Raw genomic sequence first — 24,739 nt, 5'->3', positions numbered from 1 at the left:
CACTTTGGATTGCTAGAATACAAAGAAGTTCTTTGACAAAAAGTACAACAAATTTAAAAAGAAAGAATTTGACCCCAGCATTTTCAGCAACAAAACTCTTTGAACTTCTTATCATCACAGTATGATCATACTCAAACTGATTAACTAAAGCTAGAGTCAGTATCGAAGGAAATTTAAAAAACAAGATTATTATAGAATACAAGAAACATGTAAAGAAATAATACAATAATCTCGTATTCGACCAATAAAATTGGATTAGAAAGATTTACTTCTTTATTTTAGACTCCTTAAAATATTGTGACTACATCTATTTCCATTATAGAAGGATCTTATTGTGAATGATTGGAGTCAAATTGTAAGTACTTTTTGTGATTGATGCGTCATAACTATTGATGAATGTGTTACCAAAATAAATATATCAAATAATAAACCTTACCTAAACAAAATACGGCTCCCCATTACTCGTTACCGAGTAAGTTTTTACGCTGATAATTATTTTTTTGAGTAATTACCAATAGTGTCCACTGCCTTTCAGTAAAAGGTTTACTTGAGATTCTCAGAAGTAAGAATTAAAAAGCTTGGCGGTCGCGCACCATCAGAAAACCTTTTTTGAACCACCACAGTTAATTACGATCCTATAAGCTAAAGTAGTAGTCCAGTATTTTCTATACCATCCGCCCTGGTAATTGTTAAAAAGCAGGACAGTTCTTTTCAGAACTGAGAAGTCTCCCGAACCTCCGATTATCTACTACGCGGCAGTAGAATAAAGCAAGACAGTTCTCTATGAACAAACTCTACCTGGCAAGTAGATACATACATGGTGTTACCGCAAACCAAAATTATACATTGAATGCCTCAAATCCTAAACACTACAACATCATAAAACATCATAAAACATCATAAAACAATGTTGTCTTGATCACTATAGGGAGTTAACCAATCAGAAAAAGAATGGTACGTGGTCAAACATTCTTAAGAAATGCATGGTCAGCAAAGTGGCAGGATAGAGTATGACCGACTCCTGGCAAAAAAAAAAAAAAATGATGCCAAGCCTGCAAATAATTATGTGATCCGCGGATCGACTATGCATTCTCCTCGATCGAGTTCTGGCAGGAATTTGATGAAGTGCGCCACCTCTGGTTGGTTCTAAGTAAAACAAGCACGACGAGTTTAAGGGTCAACTTCTCAACGCGCGTAGAGCGCTCATCAACACTGTTTACTTCGGCCGAGATTTGTGAGATTTGTAAAATTTGCCCTAGTTTTGATCTCCTACTCTCAGCAAACATCCACCATGAATCTCCATGGATTCAACTATAATCAGTATTTCCGATTCAGAAGAAATTGTTGAAATCAGTACTTCCGATGTCGAAGAATTTGTTGAAACTATTGATTTGACATCAGACAACGACGAATTGAAAATGCTTGGCTTGAATCACCGGTATCATCAGCGGGCCGGGCAGGGGCACCAGGGGACTGACCACCGGCGGCATGGAGGTGACATGGAGACGGTGTGTATGGTTGACACGTCAGGAACAAGAGCCCCTATCTCCAATCATGATGAACTTTACACAGTATGCAGTTCACCATCAACGCCTTACGATTGTGATGTTTCTGATCAACCATTTGAGTCCATGCTTCCTGGATCTCGAACACAAACCACGCCTGTGTCGGCAACGAAGACGCTTGAACGCACATGTTCGAAAGAAGACTTTCTTGACGCACCAGACCATTTTGTGAACAAGAAGAAAAAGGATTCCAAGAAAAATGGTGACACACGAAGAAAGAATGGAAAAAAGAAGATCAAGAGCGAACATCGTTTGAAGAAGAGGCACAGACACAACAGCAATTGGCAGGAGTTGACGTTAATGTCATCTGACAGCGATTTTGATGAAGAGGTAAATCTTGTTTTAAAACCTCTCGGTTTTCAATCAAATCAACTAATCAAGCTAGTCAAATAAACTAACATTATTATAATAGGGCCAATCCACTACTAAATAACTAAACCCAGGTAGTAACCATTTTAACAGTAACATCATAGTGTAGAGAAAGATTGGGTAGCAGTAAATCCTGGTTCATACTTCCTGTGAATGCGAAGCAAATGTTTGTTGCACAAATTCGCAACGAATAATTCGCAGCAGTTGAGCTGTGCCCAACTCTTGCAAAACATTCACTCCGAAAACAGAGTTGTGACGTTAATTCACACCATATTTGCTCGGCATTCGCATCCGCAGGAGGTATGAACCGGGCTTTACTGGGGTGCTGTACTCCTTAAATTGGTTTGATATTGCGGTGTAGGGGGCCTATTGTACTACCCAGCCCCACTTTTGTGGACAACTGCAGATGTCAAAATTACAATTTTTGTTGACATCTGGGTTCAAGGTAGACCCAGTGTCTGGGGCGCTGTACTCCTTTTAAACAATTTTTGACTTCATCTGTCGTACTAGCGCCCCAGGGAACGGCACAGAATTTTAACAAATACCCTGTTTTTCGCGACACCCAGCCACAAAAAATGCCTCAAAATGACAAAAAGACCAAACAAACTAGCTCAAAAATCGCCTACTCTATTCTCGATACGTCTAGGATGTAACATCAGGCATTTAATTGTACTCGCGATCATTTTTTAAACTCCAAATCGATGATTTTTAACTCCGCATCGTGGAGCGATTGACAAGTCTGCGATTTTCGGATGTGTATGGTAATGAAACATGGCGTCGCGGTGTATAGATCAGGTGGTAGTCGCATCACGTGTCTTCTGTTTGCTGGTGACGCGTTGTGGGTGGATGTCCATCAACGGCTGTTTAATGCTACACTTGTTACAGGCGTTGCAGCGAATGCTATACATTGTACACTGGGATGGGTACAGGCGCTGCAGCTAGCGAGTGCCCACGTGCGTTCAATCATGGGCAACGTAACTTTATACGGTGCCGGGTTGTTAGAAAATTATCAGAAAGGGGGTGAAAGGTTCTCAGAAAGGGAATATTGTCTGAAAGAGGGGATGAAGTCTGCTGGTCTGGATTTTTCTGGTCATCGCCCCCCCCCCCCCACCCAAAAAAAAAAAAAAAGAAAAAAAAGAAAAAAAAGGGGGAAAAAGATGATAAATAAATAAAAACCGTCTGTAACTTCATCAATTTTTGTGCGTGGTTAAATTGAGGGTACCGTTCCAGCAAATCCTGGTATGTTTCTGTATTGAACGCCATTTTTTTCTACAGTGACACTTGCAGCACTAAACATTATAAGAAGCAATTTAACCATGCACAAAAATCGTAGGCCTAGATGAAGTACAGCGGTTTTTATTTATTTATCATCTTTTTCCCCTTTTTTCTTTTTTTCCTTTTTTTTTTTTTGGGGGGGGGGGGGGGCGATGACCAGAAAAATCCAGACCAGCAGACTTCATCCCTCTTTCAGACAATATTCCCTTAAATGTGTGGTAGTAATTATTGACCAAATGTTTCAAACATGTGTGAATCAGGAAAAGTTAAAGGAACACGTTGCCTTGGATCGGTCGAGTTGGTCTTTGAAAAGCGTTTGTAACCGTTTTTTATACAATGCATATGGGTAGAAAGATGTTGTAAAAGTAGAATACAATGACCACACAAACATGCCTCGAAATTGCGTGGTTTTCCTTTTACCTCGTCGACTAACACGTCGGCCATTTATGGGGGTCAAAATTTTGACTCCCATAAATGGCCGACCATGTTAGTTCGCACAGTAGAAGGAAAACCACGCAATTTCGAGGCAAACTTGTGTGGATCATTGTATTCTACTTTTAAAAACATCTTTCCAACCATATGCATTTTATAAAAAACGGTTACAAACGCTTTTGTTTTGACCAACTCGTCCGATCCAAGGCAACGTGTTCCTTTAAAACGGTAAGTGTAGGGGACATGGAACAATACTGCACCGGATTGATTATGTAAAAGTCATTCTGAGGTTTGATGGTGTACGTGCGTAGGGGGCAGGCCTATAGTAGAACTATACAGCATCTTTATAACACCAAAATAATAATCATTTATGTTAAGCACAACAATTACACCATTTTCACTAAAAATTATACAATTGCAACTTTCATTCTACATGTAGTTTTAAGCATAATATTGGTTGTGCTCATAGAGTTAACATGTATATTTATAAGAACTAGAGGGCGCACTGGCCTTATATACGTGACCAGGCTTGCGCGCAGAGCGGCCATTTTCTAAGTTGACAAAACAGGCATTGCACAGCGTGTGTTTTGTGCGGCCATTTTGTAAGTTGACAAAACAGCATTGCGTACGTTCAATAAGCACAAACTCCAACGTGTACTTCATTACTTTGGGTGGCACGGTTGGCTTGTGCGTAAAGCGCTCGCCTCTCACCAAGGTGACCCCGGTTCGATTCCCGGTCGGGGCCCATATGTGAGTTGAGTTGTGCGTTGGTTCTCTGCTGGCCACGAGGGTTTTCCAGACTATCCGGTTTTCCTCCCTCAGGAAAAAATCAAACACTTTCGATCTTGGCTGTGCTCCGTGGTCATAATGGGTTGATGTGCTGGCAGCTGAATGCGCCCTTGCATGCCTGCTTCTCGAACACGTTGTAGCCGCGTCCTTCGCAATTCAGCTCTTAGCTGCGAGTAAGGACGATTAGCCCCCAAATTATTATTATTATCAACGCGCGTACATGCGTACGCGCGTGTGTGTGCTCCTTGCGGTCCTGTCGTTCTTGTGCAAGAAGCATCACCAGTGCGCCCTCTACTTCTTATAAAATTACTCTAAGGGTGTGCTTAGACTGTACTTTTTGTTCCTTTTTGAAAGAAGCAGCTCTTTGAAATTGGGCCCTGGCGTTGTGGTGACAATCACCAAAATCAGGCAAAAGAAGACCTCCACATTTCTGCAGCTTTCCTTTTGTTGTTGTTAAATTTGTCTAAGTTCATGATTTTAGTTCAGCATAATTTGATTGCGTGGATATTGCATAAAATGTTTCTTTTGAGTGAATCAATGCGGAGCCTGCATAAATTTGGACCAGACTTGCCTTTAAGAATGACATCATGTTTGGTCTACACTTATTTGTGGTAACAAATGTACACAAGTTGTTAGGGTGTACAGCAAATGGCATGGAGTTTGTCAACAGTCGTGTTGTCTAAAATTGAGTTGTTCAAGGGAAATTAAAGGAACACGTTGCCTTGGATCGGTCGAGTTGGTCTTTGAAAACGGTTTGTAACCGTTTTTTATAAAATGCATATGGGTAGAAAGATGTTGTAAAAGTAGAATACAATGATCCACACAAACATGCCTCGAAATTGCGTGGTTTTCCTTTTACCTCGTCGACTAACACGTCGGCCATTTATGGGGGTCAAAATTTTGATCCCATAAAATGGCCGACGGTGATAGTTCGCACAGTAGAAGGAAAACCACGCAATTTCGAGGCAAACTTGTGTGGATCATTGTATGCTACTTTTTAAAACATCTTTTCAACCATATGCATTATATAAAAAACGTTAAAAACGCTTTTGTTTTGACCAACTCGTCCGATCCAAGGCAAACGTGTTCCTTTAACAATTGTGTGTACATGCTACAAGTTTTCAAAGTGGAAAATATTGCACTTTCAATCTAAATCGTCCTGTTGAACAATAGGGTCAAAGCAGAAGTCCTATGTTTTAAATGTTAACTAGCGATCACAATCGTGTGGACATTAGACCTCAAACCTGTAGATTAAATATGTGGCCAGCCAAGATACAATAGCATGCTGTTATGGCACTAACCCACAACACTCCATTCAATCCATACACCATACACCACCACTTCAAGCCAAACATTGACAACCAAAGATTTCTGCATGGTTTGTTTGCAATGCCCACTCATATCCCTGTTTAAAATTGTACTCTCCTACATGGGTGAAAGTTGTAGCCTTTTTTCAGCAATAATTCTTACCCCTGTAAATGCGGAATGTTAAGTAAACAATATACGTGACCCCCTAGCCCTTTATGACTGAACTTGACAATGCACACACACAGTACACAATCACATTGTTGCAGGTATAGTTGTCTGGCCGGTGTTGATGGTGATAATATGCCAACAGACAATATTTTATTGTACACATTACACAAACATCGAAAATAAACTGTCTGGGTACCAATGTGTGTCTCTTTTTAAAGCCATTGGACACTTTCTGGAAACAGTATTGTCCAAGGCCCACACTTCGTGTATCACAACTTATATAAATAACAAACCTGTGAAAATTTAGGCTCAATCGGTCATCGGAGTCGGGAGAAAATGTGTCATAATTTATAGTTTTAATTTTCTAAAAAAAGTAAAGCATTTCATGGAACAATATTTCAAGAGAAGTCTTTTACCATTACCTTCTGTAAACCCTGTAAGTTATTTGTAAATCTGTGAACTTTTTTGTTTGTTTTCTGTACCGAAAGTGTATAATGGCTTTTAAAAGAACCAACTATGGTCATTGCGCACCAAGGTTTTTGTGAAATGATGTGCTTTGAACTAGCTGTGTTATAAAAGCTGTACATGTCATAGCGTACAGTGTTCAGGCAAGTGTAAATTTCATGCAATTTATGTCCTCCACATGTATTTTACTACCCCATTCAAGTCTGACCTTACTGATATCCATTTCTGGTTCATTTTATAAATCAGGTAAAATCCAGTTATTCAAAGGTCAAAAGGAATTGATACAGAAAGTGCATCAAAGCTAATACAAAGTATATTTTAAACTGAACAAATAAACAAAACAAATAGTTATTTAGGTGAACAGTATTGCACAGTAGTAAAACATACAAAACAGTAAGAAATCTTCTGCTTGAAAAGACTCTAAAAAGTGTAAATTAAGAAATGGTAAGTCCATAAAAAACACAACCTTGGGCTTATAATAATTAACAACTCTGTCTCTAAAAAGGGGCAATTTGTTAAAATTTATTTATTAAAAATGCGGCTGGGTCAACAGGAATTTGAACCAAAAATCAATTTTCATTTTCAGAAATCAAATTTCAGTTTAAAATTCAACTAATGAAAACAATGGACAAAATATAAATGCCTGGCTATTCCTCTTTCTGGATTGGCACAGTATAGCCAACCTGTGCACCAAGTCATTACATGAGTGATTAGTGTTGAGCATGGTGTAATCCCATCCCATCCTATTGTGTCTTTATTGTATTATGGGAAGCTTATGAATTCTTTAGAGGATACAAAATCGAAGAAGTTTTCTATGTGCCAGGAAGCTTACTACACATTAACATTTTATTCAAAAGGAAGACAACACAATGACCTTTCCTTAAAAGTTACATCGAATTTATACAAAATTTTAAATCAGCTCCCAAAATTATTTTAGCCTTTGAAAAAAACTTTTCAAGGGTGGAGATATTAGTCCGGTATCTAGTTGTTTGGCTTATACCATAGGTCCTTTTGGTTGGTAAGCGGTTTGCAATCAGCTATTTTTTTTTTCTCAAAATAATTATATTAATTATAGCTTAGGGTGTATTGGATACAACCAGACCGTTTTTGTAGTTGTGAAGCTGCTTTTTTAAAAGAAATATACAGGTATTACACGTAGTTTGATCAAATGCCTTAGGCCTATTATTGTATATATTTTTTTAATGAAGGAAATAAACAGAAAACAAACCACCCATATAGGCTAGCAAACCACATTATATTTCCCTCAGCCCTGGATAATTGATACATGTATACAATTTAGCAACGTGTACCAGTAATATGCGAGCATTTGTCACACTGCGGCGGTGTGTATGAGAGATTGGTAGTTCAGTGAGCCAATGCAACGTGTCCTTATTATGATAATTTCTTTAATGGCACTCTGGCCCAATCACACAGGAAACTGGAAAGCTAGCAGTGACCATGGATGCATGCAAGCACGTGATAATCAGAAACATAGAAATTGGGAATGTTCCAAATTAAATCTGTATGGTGGAACGTATGAAAAGATGTTTTGTACTTTGTATGCATTGTAAACATTAGTACGTGTATCATTTTTGAACTTTGATAGTTTCCATACATACTCACATTGCTCATGTTCGATGATCACACAATAAAAATTATCTTTTGCTGGATGCGGGTGTCGGGCATGATTACCAAGACTTTGGAAATAACAAGTAACTGTTTTTTAGGATCACGTAACTGGTGAGTACAAGTACAAGTATAGTATACAGGGGTCGAAATTAAGTGTATTTCCATGGTAGTCAGCAGGGCTAGTGACCAATAATTTTTAGTAGCCCTGATGAGATTTTGGTAGCCCGAAAGACACATTGTGTCTCGCGTCACGGCTCAAACTTTACAATACACCAATAACATAGTTCTTTATTGTTTGTGATGATGATTTTTGCATTATTTTTCCACTAGCCCGTCGGGCTATCAAACTGGAAAAATGAGTAGCCCGGCTGTAAATCTGGTAGTCCCGGGCTAGCGGGCTAGTGGCAATTTCGACCCCTGGTATATGTGCCAATTGTTTTGTACTATAGTTTTTTTGTTTGTTTTTTAAGCTGTTGAGTTTGTCCTGTCTGATTACAAGCAGTTACAAACGCTTTTTTTAAGACCAACTCGACCGATCCAAGGCAACGTGTTCCTTTAAATATGTTTTCCCATAGACATCTAGATCCCCTTTGCAAAATGAAATGGCCTTACACTCACAAAGATGATTCTTGGCCCAGGTTTGCATCCCTCATGCTGGAATGCAATAAAGAGGATGACAACATTCACACAGGAATAGGGCCTATTAAATGGATGTAAAGTAGGTCATATTGAAGGAATTTGTTAGCCTGCCTACATGTGTCATGTACACTGTAGATATATGCAGTTCTACATCCGTGTTATGTCATTTTGGTCTGTCTGTAATGTGTATAAAAGATCATGTAAAATTAAACTACAATTTTGTTTTGTATGATTGAATTTCAACCCTAGATATTGATGACGTTGTTGGTAAATCAGTTTAACTCTATTATTTATTTTACATCCGGAATCATTCATTCTGATGTTCTTTTGTTTGTTGAGTTTAGAACCATCATTCTTGTCCATGGAGGGAGGTATTGTGTACTGAACAAGGACGGTGTACTGTGTGCAATGATGCACTACTTTGCTGGCCTAGAATTTCATGTTTGAATGGGAAAACCCTTTTTATTTTAAATTAAAAATACACCCAAATTGTTACTGCTTGGAAACTGTAAAATCATCTTCGAATGTTATTCAAAAATAACTAGGGGATATATAAATAGTTTGTAAAAATATGTCATAATGTTAAATGATTAGGCCCTACTGCCCCAAAAAGCATTTGACGTGCAATCATAAAAGAAATTTTCAAACGTATGAAAATTTGCTTAAACATTTTGCATCATATAATTCTTTGCATACATCACATCATGTTGGCCTCCATGTGGATTTAAATTAGCTCAATGGACATTTTGTAAATAAAGCAAACAAACCATGGCAAAGACATCCAGTCCGCCACTTGTGAATGCCAGGGAAACGGTTTAGGCCTGTACCCAAGATTTCAGAATGCTTAGGTCTACTAAAATCGGCTGTGATTGACCGTCGATTTATAATGTGAACGCAATCCACATTTTCTTAAAGACAGTGTACACTATTGGTAATTGTCAAAGATCAGTCTTCTCACTTGGTGTATCTCAACATATGCATAAAATAACAAACATGTGAAAATTTGAGCTCGATCGGTCGTCGGAGTTGCAAGATAACTATGACAAAATTACTTCTTTCTCCAAAACTAGGTCACTTCAGAGGGAGCTGTTTCTCACAATGTTTTATACCATCAACCTCTCCCCATTACTTGTTACAAAGTAAGGTTGTATGCCAATAATTATTTTGAGTAATTACCAATAGTGTCAACTGCCTTTAATAGAGGAAAAGAAATGTGAACATTTGTTGTGTCATGGCTTTAACTATGACTACATTTTTTATTTCACTAAAATAAAATAAAAATACATTGGAAATTTAGTTAGAAAATTATAAATTCAATCCTGAAACTGTTCCTGATTTAACCAGCAGGAAGTGGTTAAAATTTTTTATTGTACAGTCTTGGACAACTTTTGAGCTGGTGTGCTGATTTCCTTGTTTCTTGTTTCTCAGCTGTACCATTGAAATCTGCAATACACAAAGTCTTGTTCTGCCTAGAATTGTAGTATTTTTTGACAAACTGCAGCATGCATGTGACACAAAGTTTGAAATGTGGTTTTATGAACTTTCACCCACCCAACCCATTTCATCTGTCCCTGACAATAACAATCATTCTGTGAATGCAATTGAATTGTACTTTGATTTGACTTGCACACATAAAAGGTTGAATTGTACCCCCAACCTAATTGTCAAGGCTCAACCCCTTACACCAAGAGTAGACCCAACACTGTGTGCAGTGGCCACCAGAGCATTAACATTCTTAGACTGTGACCTCAAGGCCCTCCCCAACTAGACCTGAAAATCCCTTGTGACCATTAACCTGTTCCAATTACACCCTGTTTTAGTATAGAACTTCCACAAACTGCAACAGAAACTCTCAATCTAGCATCACATCCTTTACAACTTATCAAAGATCAACAGAAATTAACATTATGTCCACAGACTTACATTAAAATTATAGCCCTACCGCTCTGTCTGAAGATAATGATAGTAGAAAGCTTCCCTTAAAAAATTAGCCTACTAGCTGAAGTGCTGTAGTTTTTGAGAAATGCAGAGTAAAACAATGTCACGAAAATACATTTTACATGCTAAAATAATTTTTGTTTTCTGAGCTAAATATTTTTCTGACTTGTTTTACTCGTTTCGTTAAAACTACAGCACCTCAGCAAGTAGTATTTTAAGGGAAGCCTTCTACCATCATTATCTTCAAACTGTACACGTTTAATGTAAATCTGTGGACGTTGTGTTTTGTTTTTCCTACAAAAAAGTACCCAGACCCTTTAAGTTGTGAACACAAAGGACTATTCTAAAATTAGGGTTGTAGAGAGTTCATACGTGCCTTCAATTCTCCACCAGTACATGGATGTACGTGTACTATGACATATTCAATTGCCATGGACAAAATCACTGTTGGGTGCTATTCTCATGCATTTCTTAAGCACATTTAAATGTTTTCAAGGAGATATTTGTAAGTGGTGTTTTTAGATTTTTTGTTGCAATTTGTGCGAGGTGCACTCCTTAATTTCATGAAATTTATGCCTTCGCTGTAAGCAATATAGTTATCCCAAGTCCCCAAAATTCAGACACCACACAGCTAGCTCTGTACATAAAAAACGCCCACAATTTAACATGTGATTATTTTTTTAGAAAAATTTCTTAAAAATTACCCCAAACTTATTACAATAACTTGACAAGTTGTCTGATTCAACAAGGTGTGTATTTCCAGCTATATTTTGTTGGTTGTTTTTGTTACCTCTGTGGCCTCCAATTGACCTGTCTTCCTATAACAATTTTTTTCAATATTTGTTTTGTTACTGGAAAGTGAATAGTTATGATATTTCTGGGGTAGTATTTTTTTTTTACCTCTGTGGCCTCCATGACTTTTTTTAAATTTTGACTTTTTGTTTATTGTCGGAAAGTGAATACGTGATGAAGATGAATAATTTTCAATACTTTAATGATTTTCATAATGGAAATGATAATGTGTAGCATTGTATGATACATCATCACATAAACCATGGAGGAATTCCTCCATCCATAAACTAACATGCAGTACTAAACACATAACTTTGACAACACCTGGTTTTCGTTTGATTGCACTGTCAAACTAATCATTTGGCAGCTTTTCGGAAAAGTTTGAATACATGGGTCAAATCAACAAAGAATTTCCTTGACCTCTTAGACCTTTTTGGTTCAAGATTTATAATAATTGTTTTTAGTGAGATACATGTCTTGGCTAACAACTATTAAGATTAGCGATACCTCGCAATAAAAAACATTCCTCAAATGTCTTTTTAAAGCCATTGGACCCTTTCGGTAAACAGTATGTTCCAAGGCCCACACTTCTAGTATCACAACTTCTATACAAAATAACAAACCTGTGGAAATTTAGGCTCAATCGGACATCGGAGTCGGGAGATAATAACGGGAAAACCCACTCCTGTTTTCTGCGCGTTTCGCCGTGTCATGACATGTGTTTATAACAAATCCGTAATTCTCGTTAAGGAGAATTTATATTGTTTTACCGTTTTCTCAAAAAGTAAAGCATTTCATGGACTAATATTTTAAGAGAAGTCTTTCACCATTATCTTCTGTAAACCCTGTAAATTATTTGTAAATCTGTGAACTTTTTTTTTTTTTTCTGTACCGAAAGGGTCCAATGGCTTTAAAGAAGTAAAGTCCTTACAGAACTGAATTTTGTGCATTTTGAAGCCCAATACATCAATACGTACTTTAAACTTGTGTTAACGAATTTCTCCTAAAACAAACCAGATTTTACCATGATTAAAAATAGTTTCCTTTGCTGTAAATGTGGTGATGGGCACTTTAAGAGCTTCTGAGCATTGAGCTATCATATGTACATGTCACAGTCGAGAAAGCACTGTTTGTACATGTACGTGGTTACACACTCAGTACAAGCTTTAGGGGATTTCCCAAATGTAAATGGTGAAATGTGAAGTGATGCAACTTTGGCTTATTCTGGGGGAATTACCAACCAGGAATTTGAGGCGATCAAAGTGCAATCTCGGTCAGAAAAAGGTTGTTTACTGACGGGAAGAAAAGGTCAAATTTGGGGGGGGGGGGCACTTTAAGCCCAAGTCCAAATAGACTGTGCAAGTCTCGTGCAGATTTGAACTTCCGGGACCATTGTGGTCCCAACCTTATGGAGTTTTACGTTGAGGAGATTTTGTTTCGTCCATTACTTTAGTTTAATATAGTTTATGACCATAAAAATGACATATGTTGTTAAAAATGTAATACTAATTAACAACATATATAAAAGTAAAAATAAAGTCATCATAAAAACGAAGAAAAACCGATGTTTAAACTTGACCTTAGGTCAGGTTACTTGTAAAAAATTAAGAATTTGTGCCCATCTCCGATCACGAAACTTATGCAGACGCTTGTTTTGGCAGCGCGGGGTGGAAAGCCTTTTCAAAGCCTTTGGCGTCGGCTTCCTCTTTAAAATGCGTCACGCGTTTATCTAACGCCCTTGCGACCATCGTGCGTCCGTGTATAAACCAGCTTTCAGTAGTTTCACATTCGGGCGTAGATTTACAAAAGGGGTTTCAAAACATTTAAGATCAAACAAACATCCTTGTCCCAGAGTTTTACTTTTGTCTATACATAGACTTTAACCGATAATTGTGTATTAGTTTAAAAAGCTGAAACTAATTTAAACAAGCTCTAATGGTTGTTTTTGTTGTTCAGATTCGGCATTAAGAAAAAATTAAAGCAAAGATTTGATTCATAAAAAAATTAAGTTCTTCAGTTGTCGTGTTTTCTCACTCCGGTGCGCGCGAGACTTGCACAGTCTATAGGGTATAAATAATATCAAAATTTATTAAGGAGACAAAATTAATGCTGAACTAATTTTAATTAAACTAATTTTAATTAAAATGAACTTACATGTAAGTTGAAGAAATTTTGATGAAAAATTCAGACAGTTTTATACTTTGTATCACCATTAAAATTCAATTCCATATTCACTGCATAGCTGAAAAATTTAAGGTAATGAGTGTATAAAGTGTGTCTTTGTTGTCTGTCTAGACAACTTCACTCACGTTACGGGCTTTGCATCAACGCCAGATCAGGCTTTGTGGATTTGAACTCTTTGAGCTCAGACGTTGGCAGCTGAGCTTGCACTGAGCTATTCATTGGACTACCATCAAACGACAGACAATAATAATAAGAAGAAGTAAATAGACGATGTGACCTATGTTTACATTCAAACTGCCCTCTGTTGACAAAACACTGTATATGTCATGTTTCGCGGGGCAAAAAGGCGCAAAGTCATGGTAAGATTGCATACACTTTCTAGCTGGCTGCCAAAACACAAAGGTTTTGCCCGGTGGTATGCGCGCGAATCATGTTATGGTTTTCGAGTGACATCAGAGGTCACACTGTTTATAGCGCATTCAGTACTGCAAGTACTCTCGGGGGCTTTACAAAACAAATAAACAGTACATTTCAATCCGTATAAATTTGTCACACAGCTCTCTAAATGAATGACAGTTAATTTGTTTCTGCTTTTGTTTTGTTTGGTTCACAGATATCACCCAAAAAGCCCAGTTTTGGGAGACGCCACATGAGATCCCCTCAAGGGAAGCCTGCAGCTATGGTGTCGCTGTCCAGACCAGTCAGCAGCTTCCCAAGCTCTCTCTGTCTAGAGTTTGACAGCTCTCTCAAACCCCAGTTGACAAACCTACGCATCAACCATGGGTATACTACTGAGGTATTCTCTGATGACTCCGACCTTCAGGATACTTCTTCTTTCTTGTGTCAGGCCAAGAGACCGGCTTCTCCAATGCTGGTAGAGCGATACTCCTCTCCAACAGGAGAAAAACAACCCATCAACCATCTAGATGACCAAATCTTTCATGGAACACCAGTAAAGAAGCCCAAACTTGCAGTCTCCCACCAACATTCACTTGATAAATGCAGCCCTGCAGACCTCCCTAAATCAGCCACAAAGGAAACCACCACTTTGATGAACATCAGAAAAACATTCTTGAGCTTGTCAGATTTCTCCAATAGTGATGAAGACTTTGAACCTCTTGATAAACGAGTCATGCAGACCCCATCGAAGCAGAGCTGGCTAAAGAGACCATCGCCCAGTAAGTGCAAAGGTTCTGGTTTACCAAGACTGTATAGGAGAGAAGAAAAGTTTGTAGGGGTTCCCATTCACATCCAAGTAAAGGAGTCAAATTGTGACATTCAAAATAGCGAGAAGCCAGCGTTAGCTGATGGGAAGGATCCTAAAAGTCAAACTGGAGTTTCAGAGCCTAGTTGTGTCTTGCCATTTTGTCAACGGCAGAGAGACTTAGTTGAAGCAGTAATGGAAGAGGACTTTAATGACGAAGCTATCTCTTTCATTCGGGACTTCACCACCCTGCACCGTGGGGCTCCTGAGGAGTACATGATGTACCTTTTGAAAGATGTGATGCTAGCTGATAAGATGGAGACTTCCACTGTTCTGAATGCCTATGGTGCACTGATTCATATCCAGAACCTACATCCCGCTTCTGCTGCCACTTTTTCTCTTGATTGGGACCTGGTCACTTCTGTTATCAAGAGACTTTCCTTGAAAACGGAAACCTTGGATAACCCTCGACTCGCTTATGTTCTAGTCTTTCAATTTATTGTTCATGTTGTCATGGAAGATTTTCAAAACATGCAAACGAACAACACGCCTATAAAGTCATTTTCCCATGATCTTCTGTCCACTGACAAATGCCTTGGTCATGTGAGGGATATTATAGAGTGGATTTGTCAAATTATCAAGAAGAAGTTCAAGAAGAAAACACCATCAGCATCCCCACCAGCCCCTTCGAAACCTGACCAAGCAGAAGACAGGAATATATTTGCGATCTTCCAGCAGATTGCGGAGCCAAGTGACGAGAGCTCCAGACCAGCAGCAGCAACTCCTAGTATGGGGTCCTCACAAACTGTGGGTTGTGGGAGTTATTACACTGTGTTAAAACTGCTTCAGAAATTGCTGGTCCTGAGTTTTGCTGAAGGCAAAAGCATCAGTGCTCTGAGGATTGCTGAAGAGTTCGTCTACCCTTATCTCTACATTCCAAGTTTGGACCAAAGAAAACTTTGCCTTCAAGTAAGTTACCTTGCAAAAGAAATAGTTGTGTTCAATGCCCAATGATACTTCTGAAGTTCCTTTCATGAAGTGAATTTTTAAGTATGTAGTTTGATAGTACACGCACATAGTGTTCAGGCACTTTAATCATCCATTACTTTGAAATTATCTTGACTCATATACTGAAATATTTTGCACAGTAGGAACAGGTTGCTAGTCCATAACCCACTGACCCATGATGTCTTATGATTGTCCTGAATTCACACAGATTTTTTGTTGCTATAAACATTTGTTAACAATCCACATTTTAAAATGAAGGAGCTCGTTGAAACCAAGCCCAGAACTTCAGTCTCAAGATATATTTCCACTTGGATCAAAACAGTTTCATTGACAATTTGCATAAATTATTACTCAGTCATGTAAAATGATGTACAACCAATGCCTTAACGCTTGATGCCAAAATATGGAGCTACATGTAACTAAGTAAGATTTATGCAAAGCCTTTGATACCATATTTAACATTGGTTATTTTTTCCTTTTTTTTCAACATAGACCCTAACCTGTGACCCAGTGAGGGCAAAGGCCATTGAGCTGCTGCTGGAAAATCTGTGTGATGCAAAAGAAGAGCAGCAAGGCGTGTTAACTGTTCGAAAGATCGTTGAATGTCATTTCCGATCAAGACCAATGAGAGTGAGCGAGTTTGTAGAGGTGGAGGCCGACACCATGGAAGGGGGCGCTGCAGGAAACAAGATTATCCGAGAGGAACGAATGGCAGAGTGTGAGGAACTTGCAATGTTACTCTTCTTCCTCTTGCAGAGCTACATCAGGACTAAGAGAGGTAAATTATGTTGTTAAGGAAAGAGCAAATCTAAACGGCTGTGTGTGCCAAGGAGCTGAAAAGCTCCGTTGGGGACTAACCACAATTCATAAATACCTAAGACAGATTCACTATTCCTATTGGTAGAGAGCGCGTCACGTGGGGGTGTTTAAACCTTTGACAATGACCAGTAAAGTGTTGAAACATGGGCGTGACATGCGCGGTTGCACCTGTGCTTATAAGACAGTTTCTTCATTCCTATTGGTCGAGAGCAACGGCCGGGACAGTTGTGCCACATCACGCTATACGCGTGACGCACACAGCAATCTCCTTATAAGTTGTTTACCCGAGGGCCTTACCATTTCATAGCTGGAGGGGTGTTGCGTTGAAAAAAATCATTGAACAATTATAACTTTTTGATGTTTTTTAGCGGAAAAGGTATTTATGAATGGGAATTAAAGTGTGTTGAATCGGTTTTCAACTAGTGGTTTAAACCCCCCGAGGCCTGACTCTTGATAATTTACCTCGACTTCGTTTCTGTAAAATTATCAAGAACCAGGCCTCGGCGGGTTTAAACCACTAGTTGAAAACCTCTTCACCACACACTGATTCCCTTATTAAAAAGTGGGTTTCAAAGCAAGATGAGATGTTAAACCAAATGCACTACACTGAAAATGGAAGATGAAATGTGGATTAGATAAAAGTTAAAATTTGGATTAGATCGAATGTGAAATGTGGATTAGATGGGAGTTGGAATGTGGATTAGTTGGAAAGTGAAATGTAGATTGGATGGAAGGTGAAATGTGGATTAGATAGAAAGTGAAATCTGGATTATTAGAAAATGAAATCTGGATTAGATAGAAGGTTAAAATGTTGATTAGATAGAAGGTGAAATCTGGACTACATATTGTAGAAGGTGAAATGTGGATTAGATAGAAGGTGAAATGTGGATTAGTAAGAAGGTGAAATGTGGATTAGATAGAAGGTGAAATGTGGATTAGATAGAAGGTGAAATGTGGATTAGTAAGAAGGTGAAATGTAGATTAGATAGAAGGTGAAATGTAGATTAGATAGAAGGTGAAATGTGGATTAGATAGAAGGTGAAATGTGGATTAGTAAGAAGGTGAAATGTAGATTAGATAGAAGGTGAAATGTGGATTAGATAGAAGGTGAAATGTGGATTAGTAAGAAGGTGAAATGTGGATTAGATAGAAGGTGAAATGTGGATTAGTAAGAAGGTGAAATGTAGATTAGATAGAAGGTGAAATGTAGATTAGATAGAAGGTGAAATGTAGATTAGATAGAAGGTGAAATGTAGATTAGATAGAAGGTGAAATGTAGATTAGATAGAAGGTGAAATGTAGATTAGATAGAAGGTGAAATGCAGATTAGATAGAAGGTGAAATGGGGATTAGATGGGAGGTTAAATAAGGTTCAACTCCTTGAAAACAAGGGTGTTTCTCAGAACAAGCCCAACTCATTTAGACGTTAGTCAATACATTTTGTTACGGCATACCTTTCCATATCGTTTTTTTTTTCTCGTGAAAAATCTTTAATTGTTTTGGATGGAGCAGGCAGGCAAAAGTTAGCTAATGATAACTATAGACACTGAAGATATTCATTTAAGGTTAGAATTGTCTATCTCCCTGGTTAAACCCAAAAATTAGGAAAAGCACCGCCAGGTAATAAAGTAAAGAAAATGTCCTAGTTAAGTTGGAGTACGTATTAAAGGAACACGTTGCCTTGGATCGGTCGAGTTGGTCTATAAAAAGCGTTTGTAATCGTTTTTTTTATAAAATGCATGGTTGGAAAGATGTTTAAAAAGTAGAATACAATGATCCACACAAGTTTGCCTCAAAATTGCGTGGTTTTCCTTTTACTGTGCGAACTAACACGGTCGTTCATTTATGGGAGTCAAAAATTTGACTCCAATAAATGGCCGGCCGACGGTGTTAGTTCGCGACATAAAATGAAAAACCGTGCAAATTTGAGTGATACTTGTGTGGATCATTCTACTTTTAAAACATCTTTCTAATCATAATGCACTTCATAACAAATGGTTTCAAATGCTTTTTATAGACCAACTCTTCCGATCCAAGGCAGTGTGTTCCTTTAAAAGAAGTGCCTTTGTAGAGGACATACTGAATGTACAAGCTTAAATTGGGATTGATCACCAGCATGCATTTTAAAGGCACATCAGTTGTGATTGCCTAATGCTACTCTGGAATTTCCACTTTGTATTAGAAGCTTTGTTACACCTCTATTGTTCCACCTCCATGACTCACTACATCAGTGGTTCAGTAACATTGACTAGGGCCAAGTGCAAAAAATAACTTGTCTCTCTTCCCATACATGCTGGCTTTTTCAATTGTACAAATATTTTGTGGGTTTTTATTTTAATTAAGTTTGTTCTCAGCAAAGCATCTGGTCTTAGTGTCAGAAGCGTAGTGGAGTGTGTTCTAGGGTTGAAGATGACTGAAGAAATACTCTGAGACAAAAAAGGTTAGGGCCCAATTTCAGAAAAAAAAACTACTTGACACATTTCTTTGCTAAGCAAACATTTAGTGGGGCACCAGCACCAGTCACAGCGATGTAAACTTCAAATTTTGGCTGGTAAACTTTTTCTGTTAAAAGCCATTGGACACTTTCGGTAAACAGTATTGTCCAAAAGCCCACACTTCTTGTATCACATAAAATAACAAACCTGTGAAAATTTAGGCTCAATCGGTCATCAGAGTCGGGAGAAAATAACGGGAAAACCCACCCTTGTTTCTGCACGTTTCGCCATGTCATGACATGTGTTTAAAATAAATCCATAATTCTCGATATCGAGAATTGATAATTGTTTAATTTTTTAGAAAGTAAAGCATTTCATGGAATAATATTTTAAGGGATGTCTTTCATCATTACCTTCTGTAAACCCTGTCAGTTATTTGTAAATCTGTGAACTTTTTTTTCTTTTTCCAATGGCTATTAGCAGAGCAGTGCTGAGCAAGTTTTTGTGTTTTCAGACTTTATGAAATTAGGCCCTGATCTTGATTGATTATAAAACAAGGTGACTTGTTGTACCCATACAATTGTATAGAGGTGCTGGGCCAGCTAGGTCGTACTACATGTAGGTACAAGCATGGAGCTCCATGGTACAGGTATGTGAGAGGTGAGGGGCTTGGCTTTGACTAATCTTGGAGCATGTAGGTAGACCGTGCTTGGAGGTAGACATTTCTAAGTAAGATTTTGGTGGTGGGGGATTCTTGATAAAGAACTGATGTCACAGAGAAACAACACAAGATTGGTAACATCATTTCCAAGAAAAAGGTTGGCCATGCATTATGGTTGGATCATGGTTTGTTTAACCATGGAGGAAGGGCTAGATGATGTAGTGGTCAACAGGGGGAGTAATAGTCAATACTAGGGGACCTTGAGGTCATAGCCTAGGAATGTGTGTGGTGTTTAATGAGAAATGGGAGTAAGCCTTGAAATGACAGGGGATATGGGCCAACTGCTGAGATTGTATCGAAGTATTGGGGGCGTTCTAAAGTTAGTGGAAAATCTTCCATACAGTGTATTATGGGCTTCCTACTTCCTTTTTTTTTTTAAAGTCCAGAAGGAAGACAAACATGTTGTTTGTTTTACTTGGCTGTAATAAATGGGTGTGGTTTAGTCTGTTACTCATGCATGCAGTATGTACAAGCTGTAGGTCTAAAAAACACAGTCTGTAAATTAACCCTGGATAGAGCCGGATTTTGGTAAATAAGAAGAATGTAATTGAAACTAAATGTAGGAATGTTGTTTGATACTTGGCTGATGCAATAGCAACACACCAGATATTCCAAGCTCTGTTAGTGCATTGCAAAGTCATAGAGAAATGGAGCTAAAGTCAACTTTTAAACTGACTGAAGCCTGGTTTATACTTCCCGCGAATGTGATACAAATGTTAATGTCACAAATTTGCAACGAATAAGTCGGGAAGGATTGCTCAACTCCTAAAAATTATTTGCAACGAAAACGGGCTGTGGTGTCAAAGTTCAAATTGCATTCACTGGAAGTATGAACCTGGGCCCAATTTAATGGAGCTGCTAGTGCTAAGCACAAAAATTTGCTTAGCATGTTTGCCTTGATACTAAAACAGGATTTCCCAACCAAATTTCTACGTGATTTTCAAAAGCAAACAACAGCTGAATACCAGCAGTAGCAGAGGCAAATGCACCAAACGGATATTTCGTTTGTAATTTGCTTTTTATCAAGGAAGAAATTTCATGCTAAGCAACTTTTCGTTCTTATATATAATTCTCATATATGATTATTTTTCCTATTTTTTACAGCAAGATACCATTCAACATCCAGCCACAGTCAATCCCACGATTCACAGAACACCACCAACTCCCAGAATTGCCATCCATCAGAGAGCTCTTCAATCGAGCATTGGTTGAGTGCGGATGATCGAGAGTGTCTATGGCAGATGGGAGATCATGTTGAAGCACTTGGGGGCCATCTTAGATGCCACTGTGACCGACTCACACCTAGGACTAAACTCTATCTTGCTCAGATAGAATGTTTGAGAGAGATGGCATGCTGATAGGAATGAGACCGGCTGGGCTAGCCACCAAACACTGGTTAAACTCAGACAGTGACTGTTGTAATAGCAGCTTAAGTGTATGTTACTTGATCCCTGCCAAACAATGCAAACAACTCTGAGAGGATATGTCTATGTACATATTTGAGAGCAAATTGGAGACAAAGTTGATCGCTGCACAAAGAAATAATATACGTAAGGCATCTCTCGGAAGTCTGCTCTAGTTATCGAACTATTTACAAGAATTGATTTTCATCTTAGGTTTGGGGTTACTTTTCTATTTATTTTAGTTTTTTAATAGTTTTGTACAATCTTAATTCATGAAAAAGGGTACTTTTTATATATAATTTTTGACAAAAAAATCTGAAACTGACTGATTCTCCTTTGTAAGCAGCTCTATGACTGAGTATGACATGAGCCCCAACCTAATCCTTAAAGGCAAAAAATACCTTTTTCATTTAAAAGTGTGGAAGCATTTTTGAGATATCGCAGAAAATCCAGAGCAAATAATAATGTCCACGTGGTAAGAATAATCCCTAATGGGAGTATACATCTCAGATTCAAATTTAGGGGCATAACAATTGATGCCTGTTTACATAACCTCATTACTTCACAGTGAAATGATTCTCTAATTGCTTTATACTATCGAAAGCTGACTGTAGGCTTCTAATCAAAAGTTTTTATTGTCAATTATTTTAAGAGTGACGACCAAATGTATACCTGCCCTTTTAAAACAACATAAGAAAGATTCTTTTCAGTCTTATCTTACCCAATGTGTGTTCAGTTTTTGTACATTTTTTACAAAAACAATTTGCTGTATGTTTTTGTATGATATTCATGTTTGATAGTCCAATGTCATAGAGCTGCTTAAGCACAACAAGTGGTTAAGCACCAAATAATTATGCTTACCAGAATACAGTTACCAGCCAAAACACAATGTCACTTGTAAAAATTGTGACTGCATGGTATCCTGCTCATTTCTGCTAAGCAGCAAATTGTTATACAATGTTTATTCTTAAGCAGCTCTATGCCCAGGGGGCAATGTGCTCTATTTAATTCATGTAATTGATGACTTAATTAAAACAACTGTTACTGATTTTGTATGGGTTCATACTGACCAATATGTACATATTTATGAAAGCAACTTTTGTCTGTTTTCCTGAGAATACTGTTTACAATCAGTTATGTTTTTGTCACGTTTGTTCTTAATTCAAGGACTGCATTATGCCACTCAAATCAATATTAATGGAAAGCTGGTACTTCTCCAATCAATGTACAGTTCATAGGTTAGTTTGTCCATTTTCAAGTACATGTTAAGTAAGATATTTTATAAAGCAGCTCAGTTAGTAGAGCGCTGGCGCGTTAATCCGGAGAGCGTTGCTTCAAATCCCTCTCTAGTCAATTCTTTGTTCAACCCTCAAATAAATTTCATAAAGCTAGATGGATATTTAACACATTTACTTTGATTGAAAGTACATGTTTTGTATTCCTGTTTCTTTTTACTCTCCCGTCAGGGTACTGTTGGTTTATATACTGTAGGTTCAATAATATTCCGCACTATTGCTAAAAAGAAGCCCATTACCCTGATCTCAGGCAAATATCAGTATACTGTGCACGCATACATGGCCACGCTTTGTACTGACTGTGACTGATCAGTATACTGTGCACGCATACATGGTCACGCTTTGTACTGACTGCGACTGATCAGTATACTGTGCACGCATACATGGCCATGCTTTGTACTGACTGTGACTGATCAGTATACTGTGCACGCATACATGGCCATGTTTTGTACTGACTGTGACTGATCAGTATACTGTGCACGCATACATGGCCATGCTTTGTACTGACTGTGACTGATCAGTATACTGTGCACGCATACATGGCCATGCTTTGTACTGACTGCGACTGATCAGTATACTGTGCACGCATACATGGCCACGCTTTGTACTGACTGCGACTGATCAGTATACTGTGCACGCATACATGGCCATGCTTTGTACTGACTGTGACTGATCAGTATACTGTGCACGCATACATGGCCATGCTTTGTACTGACTGTGACTGATCAGTATACTGTGCACGCATACATGGCCACGCTTTGTACTGACTGTGACTGATCAGTATACTGTGCACGCATACATGGCCACTCTTTGTACTGACTGCGACTGATCAGTATACTGTGCACGCATACATGGCCACGCTTTGTACTGACTGTGACTGATCAGTATACTGTGCACGCATACATGGCCACGCTTTGTACTGACTGTGACTGATCAGTACACTGTGCACGCATACATGGCCACGCTTTATACTGACTGTGACTGATCAGTATACTGTGCACGCATACATGGCCACGCTTTGTACTGACTGCGACTGATCAGTATACTGTGCACGCATACATGGCCATGCTTTGTACTGACTGCGACTGATCAGTATACTGTGCACGCATACATGGCCATGCTTTGTACTGACTGCGACTGATCAGTATACTGTGCACGCATACATGGCCACGCTTTGTACTGACTGTGACTGATCAGTATACTGTGCACGCATACATGGCCACGCTTTGTACTGACTGTGACTGATCAGTATACTGTGCACGCATACATGGCCATGCTTTGTACTGACTGTGACTGATCAGTATACTGTGCACGCATACATGGCCATGCTTTGTACTGACTGTGACTGATCAGTATACTGTGCACGCATACATGGCCATGCTTTGTACTGACTGTGACTGATCAGTATACTGTGCACGCATACATGGCCATGCTTTGTACTGACTGTGACTGATCAGTATACTGTGCACGCATACATGGCCATGCTTTGTACTGACTGTGACTGATCAGTATACTGCGCACGCATACATGGCCACGCTTTGTACTGACTGTGACTGATCAGTATACTGTGCACGCATACATGGCCACGCTTTGTACTGACTGTGACTGATCAGTATACTGTGCACGCATACATGGCCACTCTTTGTACTGACTGTGACTGATCAGTATACTGTGCACGCATACATGGCCACGCTTTGTACTGACTGCGACTGATCAGTATACTGTGCACGCATACATGGCCATGCTTTGTACTGACTGCGACTGATCAGTATACTGTGCACGCATACATGGCCACGCTTTGTACTGACTGTGACTGATCAGTATACTGTGCACGCATACATGGCCACGCTTTGTACTGACTGTGACTGATCAGTATACTGTGCACGCATACATGGCCATGCTTTGTACTGACTGTGACTGATCAGTATACTGTGCACGCATACATGGCCACGCTTTGTACTGACTGTGACTGATCAGTATACTGTGCACGCATACATGGCCACGCTTTGTACTGACTGTGACTGCTACTGAAGTCTAGCGAACTGATGTAATGGTCTTGTGAGCTGACAAGTTTGTGCAACATCTGGTGATTTGGAGCAAAAGTGATGCCAGCTGACATCTGTTTATTTTAAGCAAAAGTGACGCCATTATTGCGGAGTGCTATTATTACCCAAATGAGCCATTTATTTGAGTTCTGCATGGGTAATTTACTGATGATAAATGCTTTCTTTTGTTGATTCTATTTACGTATAGAGCAAGGTTCTAAATGATAGTATTAAGCCTCGTCCACAATATATGCAA

The 24,739-nt window shown here is 38.7% G+C and overlaps 1 protein-coding gene across 1 annotated transcript; it reads left to right on the top strand.

Moving 5' to 3' along the window:
* The first annotated feature begins 350 nt into the window (after window positions 1-350).
* Window positions 351-22,551, top strand: LOC139940835 (uncharacterized). The gene is made up of 4 exons (XM_071937216.1): window positions 351-1,895; window positions 14,167-15,726; window positions 16,258-16,543; window positions 20,845-22,551. The coding sequence occupies exons 1-4, from the start codon at window positions 1,302-1,304 to the stop codon at window positions 21,096-21,098; spliced, it is 2,694 nt and encodes an 897-aa protein (XP_071793317.1). The 5' UTR covers window positions 351-1,301; the 3' UTR covers window positions 21,099-22,551.
* Window positions 22,552-24,739: the final 2,188 nt, after the last annotated feature.

Source organism: Asterias amurensis, chromosome 8, assembly GCF_032118995.1.
Source record: "Asterias amurensis chromosome 8, ASM3211899v1".
Taxonomy (NCBI): domain Eukaryota; kingdom Metazoa; phylum Echinodermata; class Asteroidea; order Forcipulatida; family Asteriidae; genus Asterias; species Asterias amurensis.
This window is presented reverse-complemented; position numbering and strand designations above follow the sequence as displayed.

Coding starts and splice junctions, on each gene's coding strand:
- LOC139940835 (XM_071937216.1), top strand. CDS start 1,302: ATGGATTCAACTATAATCAGTATTTCCGATTCAGAAGAAATTGTTGAA. Junction 1,896..14,166: donor ACAGCGATTTTGATGAAGAG/GTAAATCTTGTT, acceptor TTTGGTTCACAG/ATATCACCCAAAAAGCCCAG. Junction 15,727..16,257: donor AAAGAAAACTTTGCCTTCAA/GTAAGTTACCTT, acceptor TTTTCAACATAG/ACCCTAACCTGTGACCCAGT.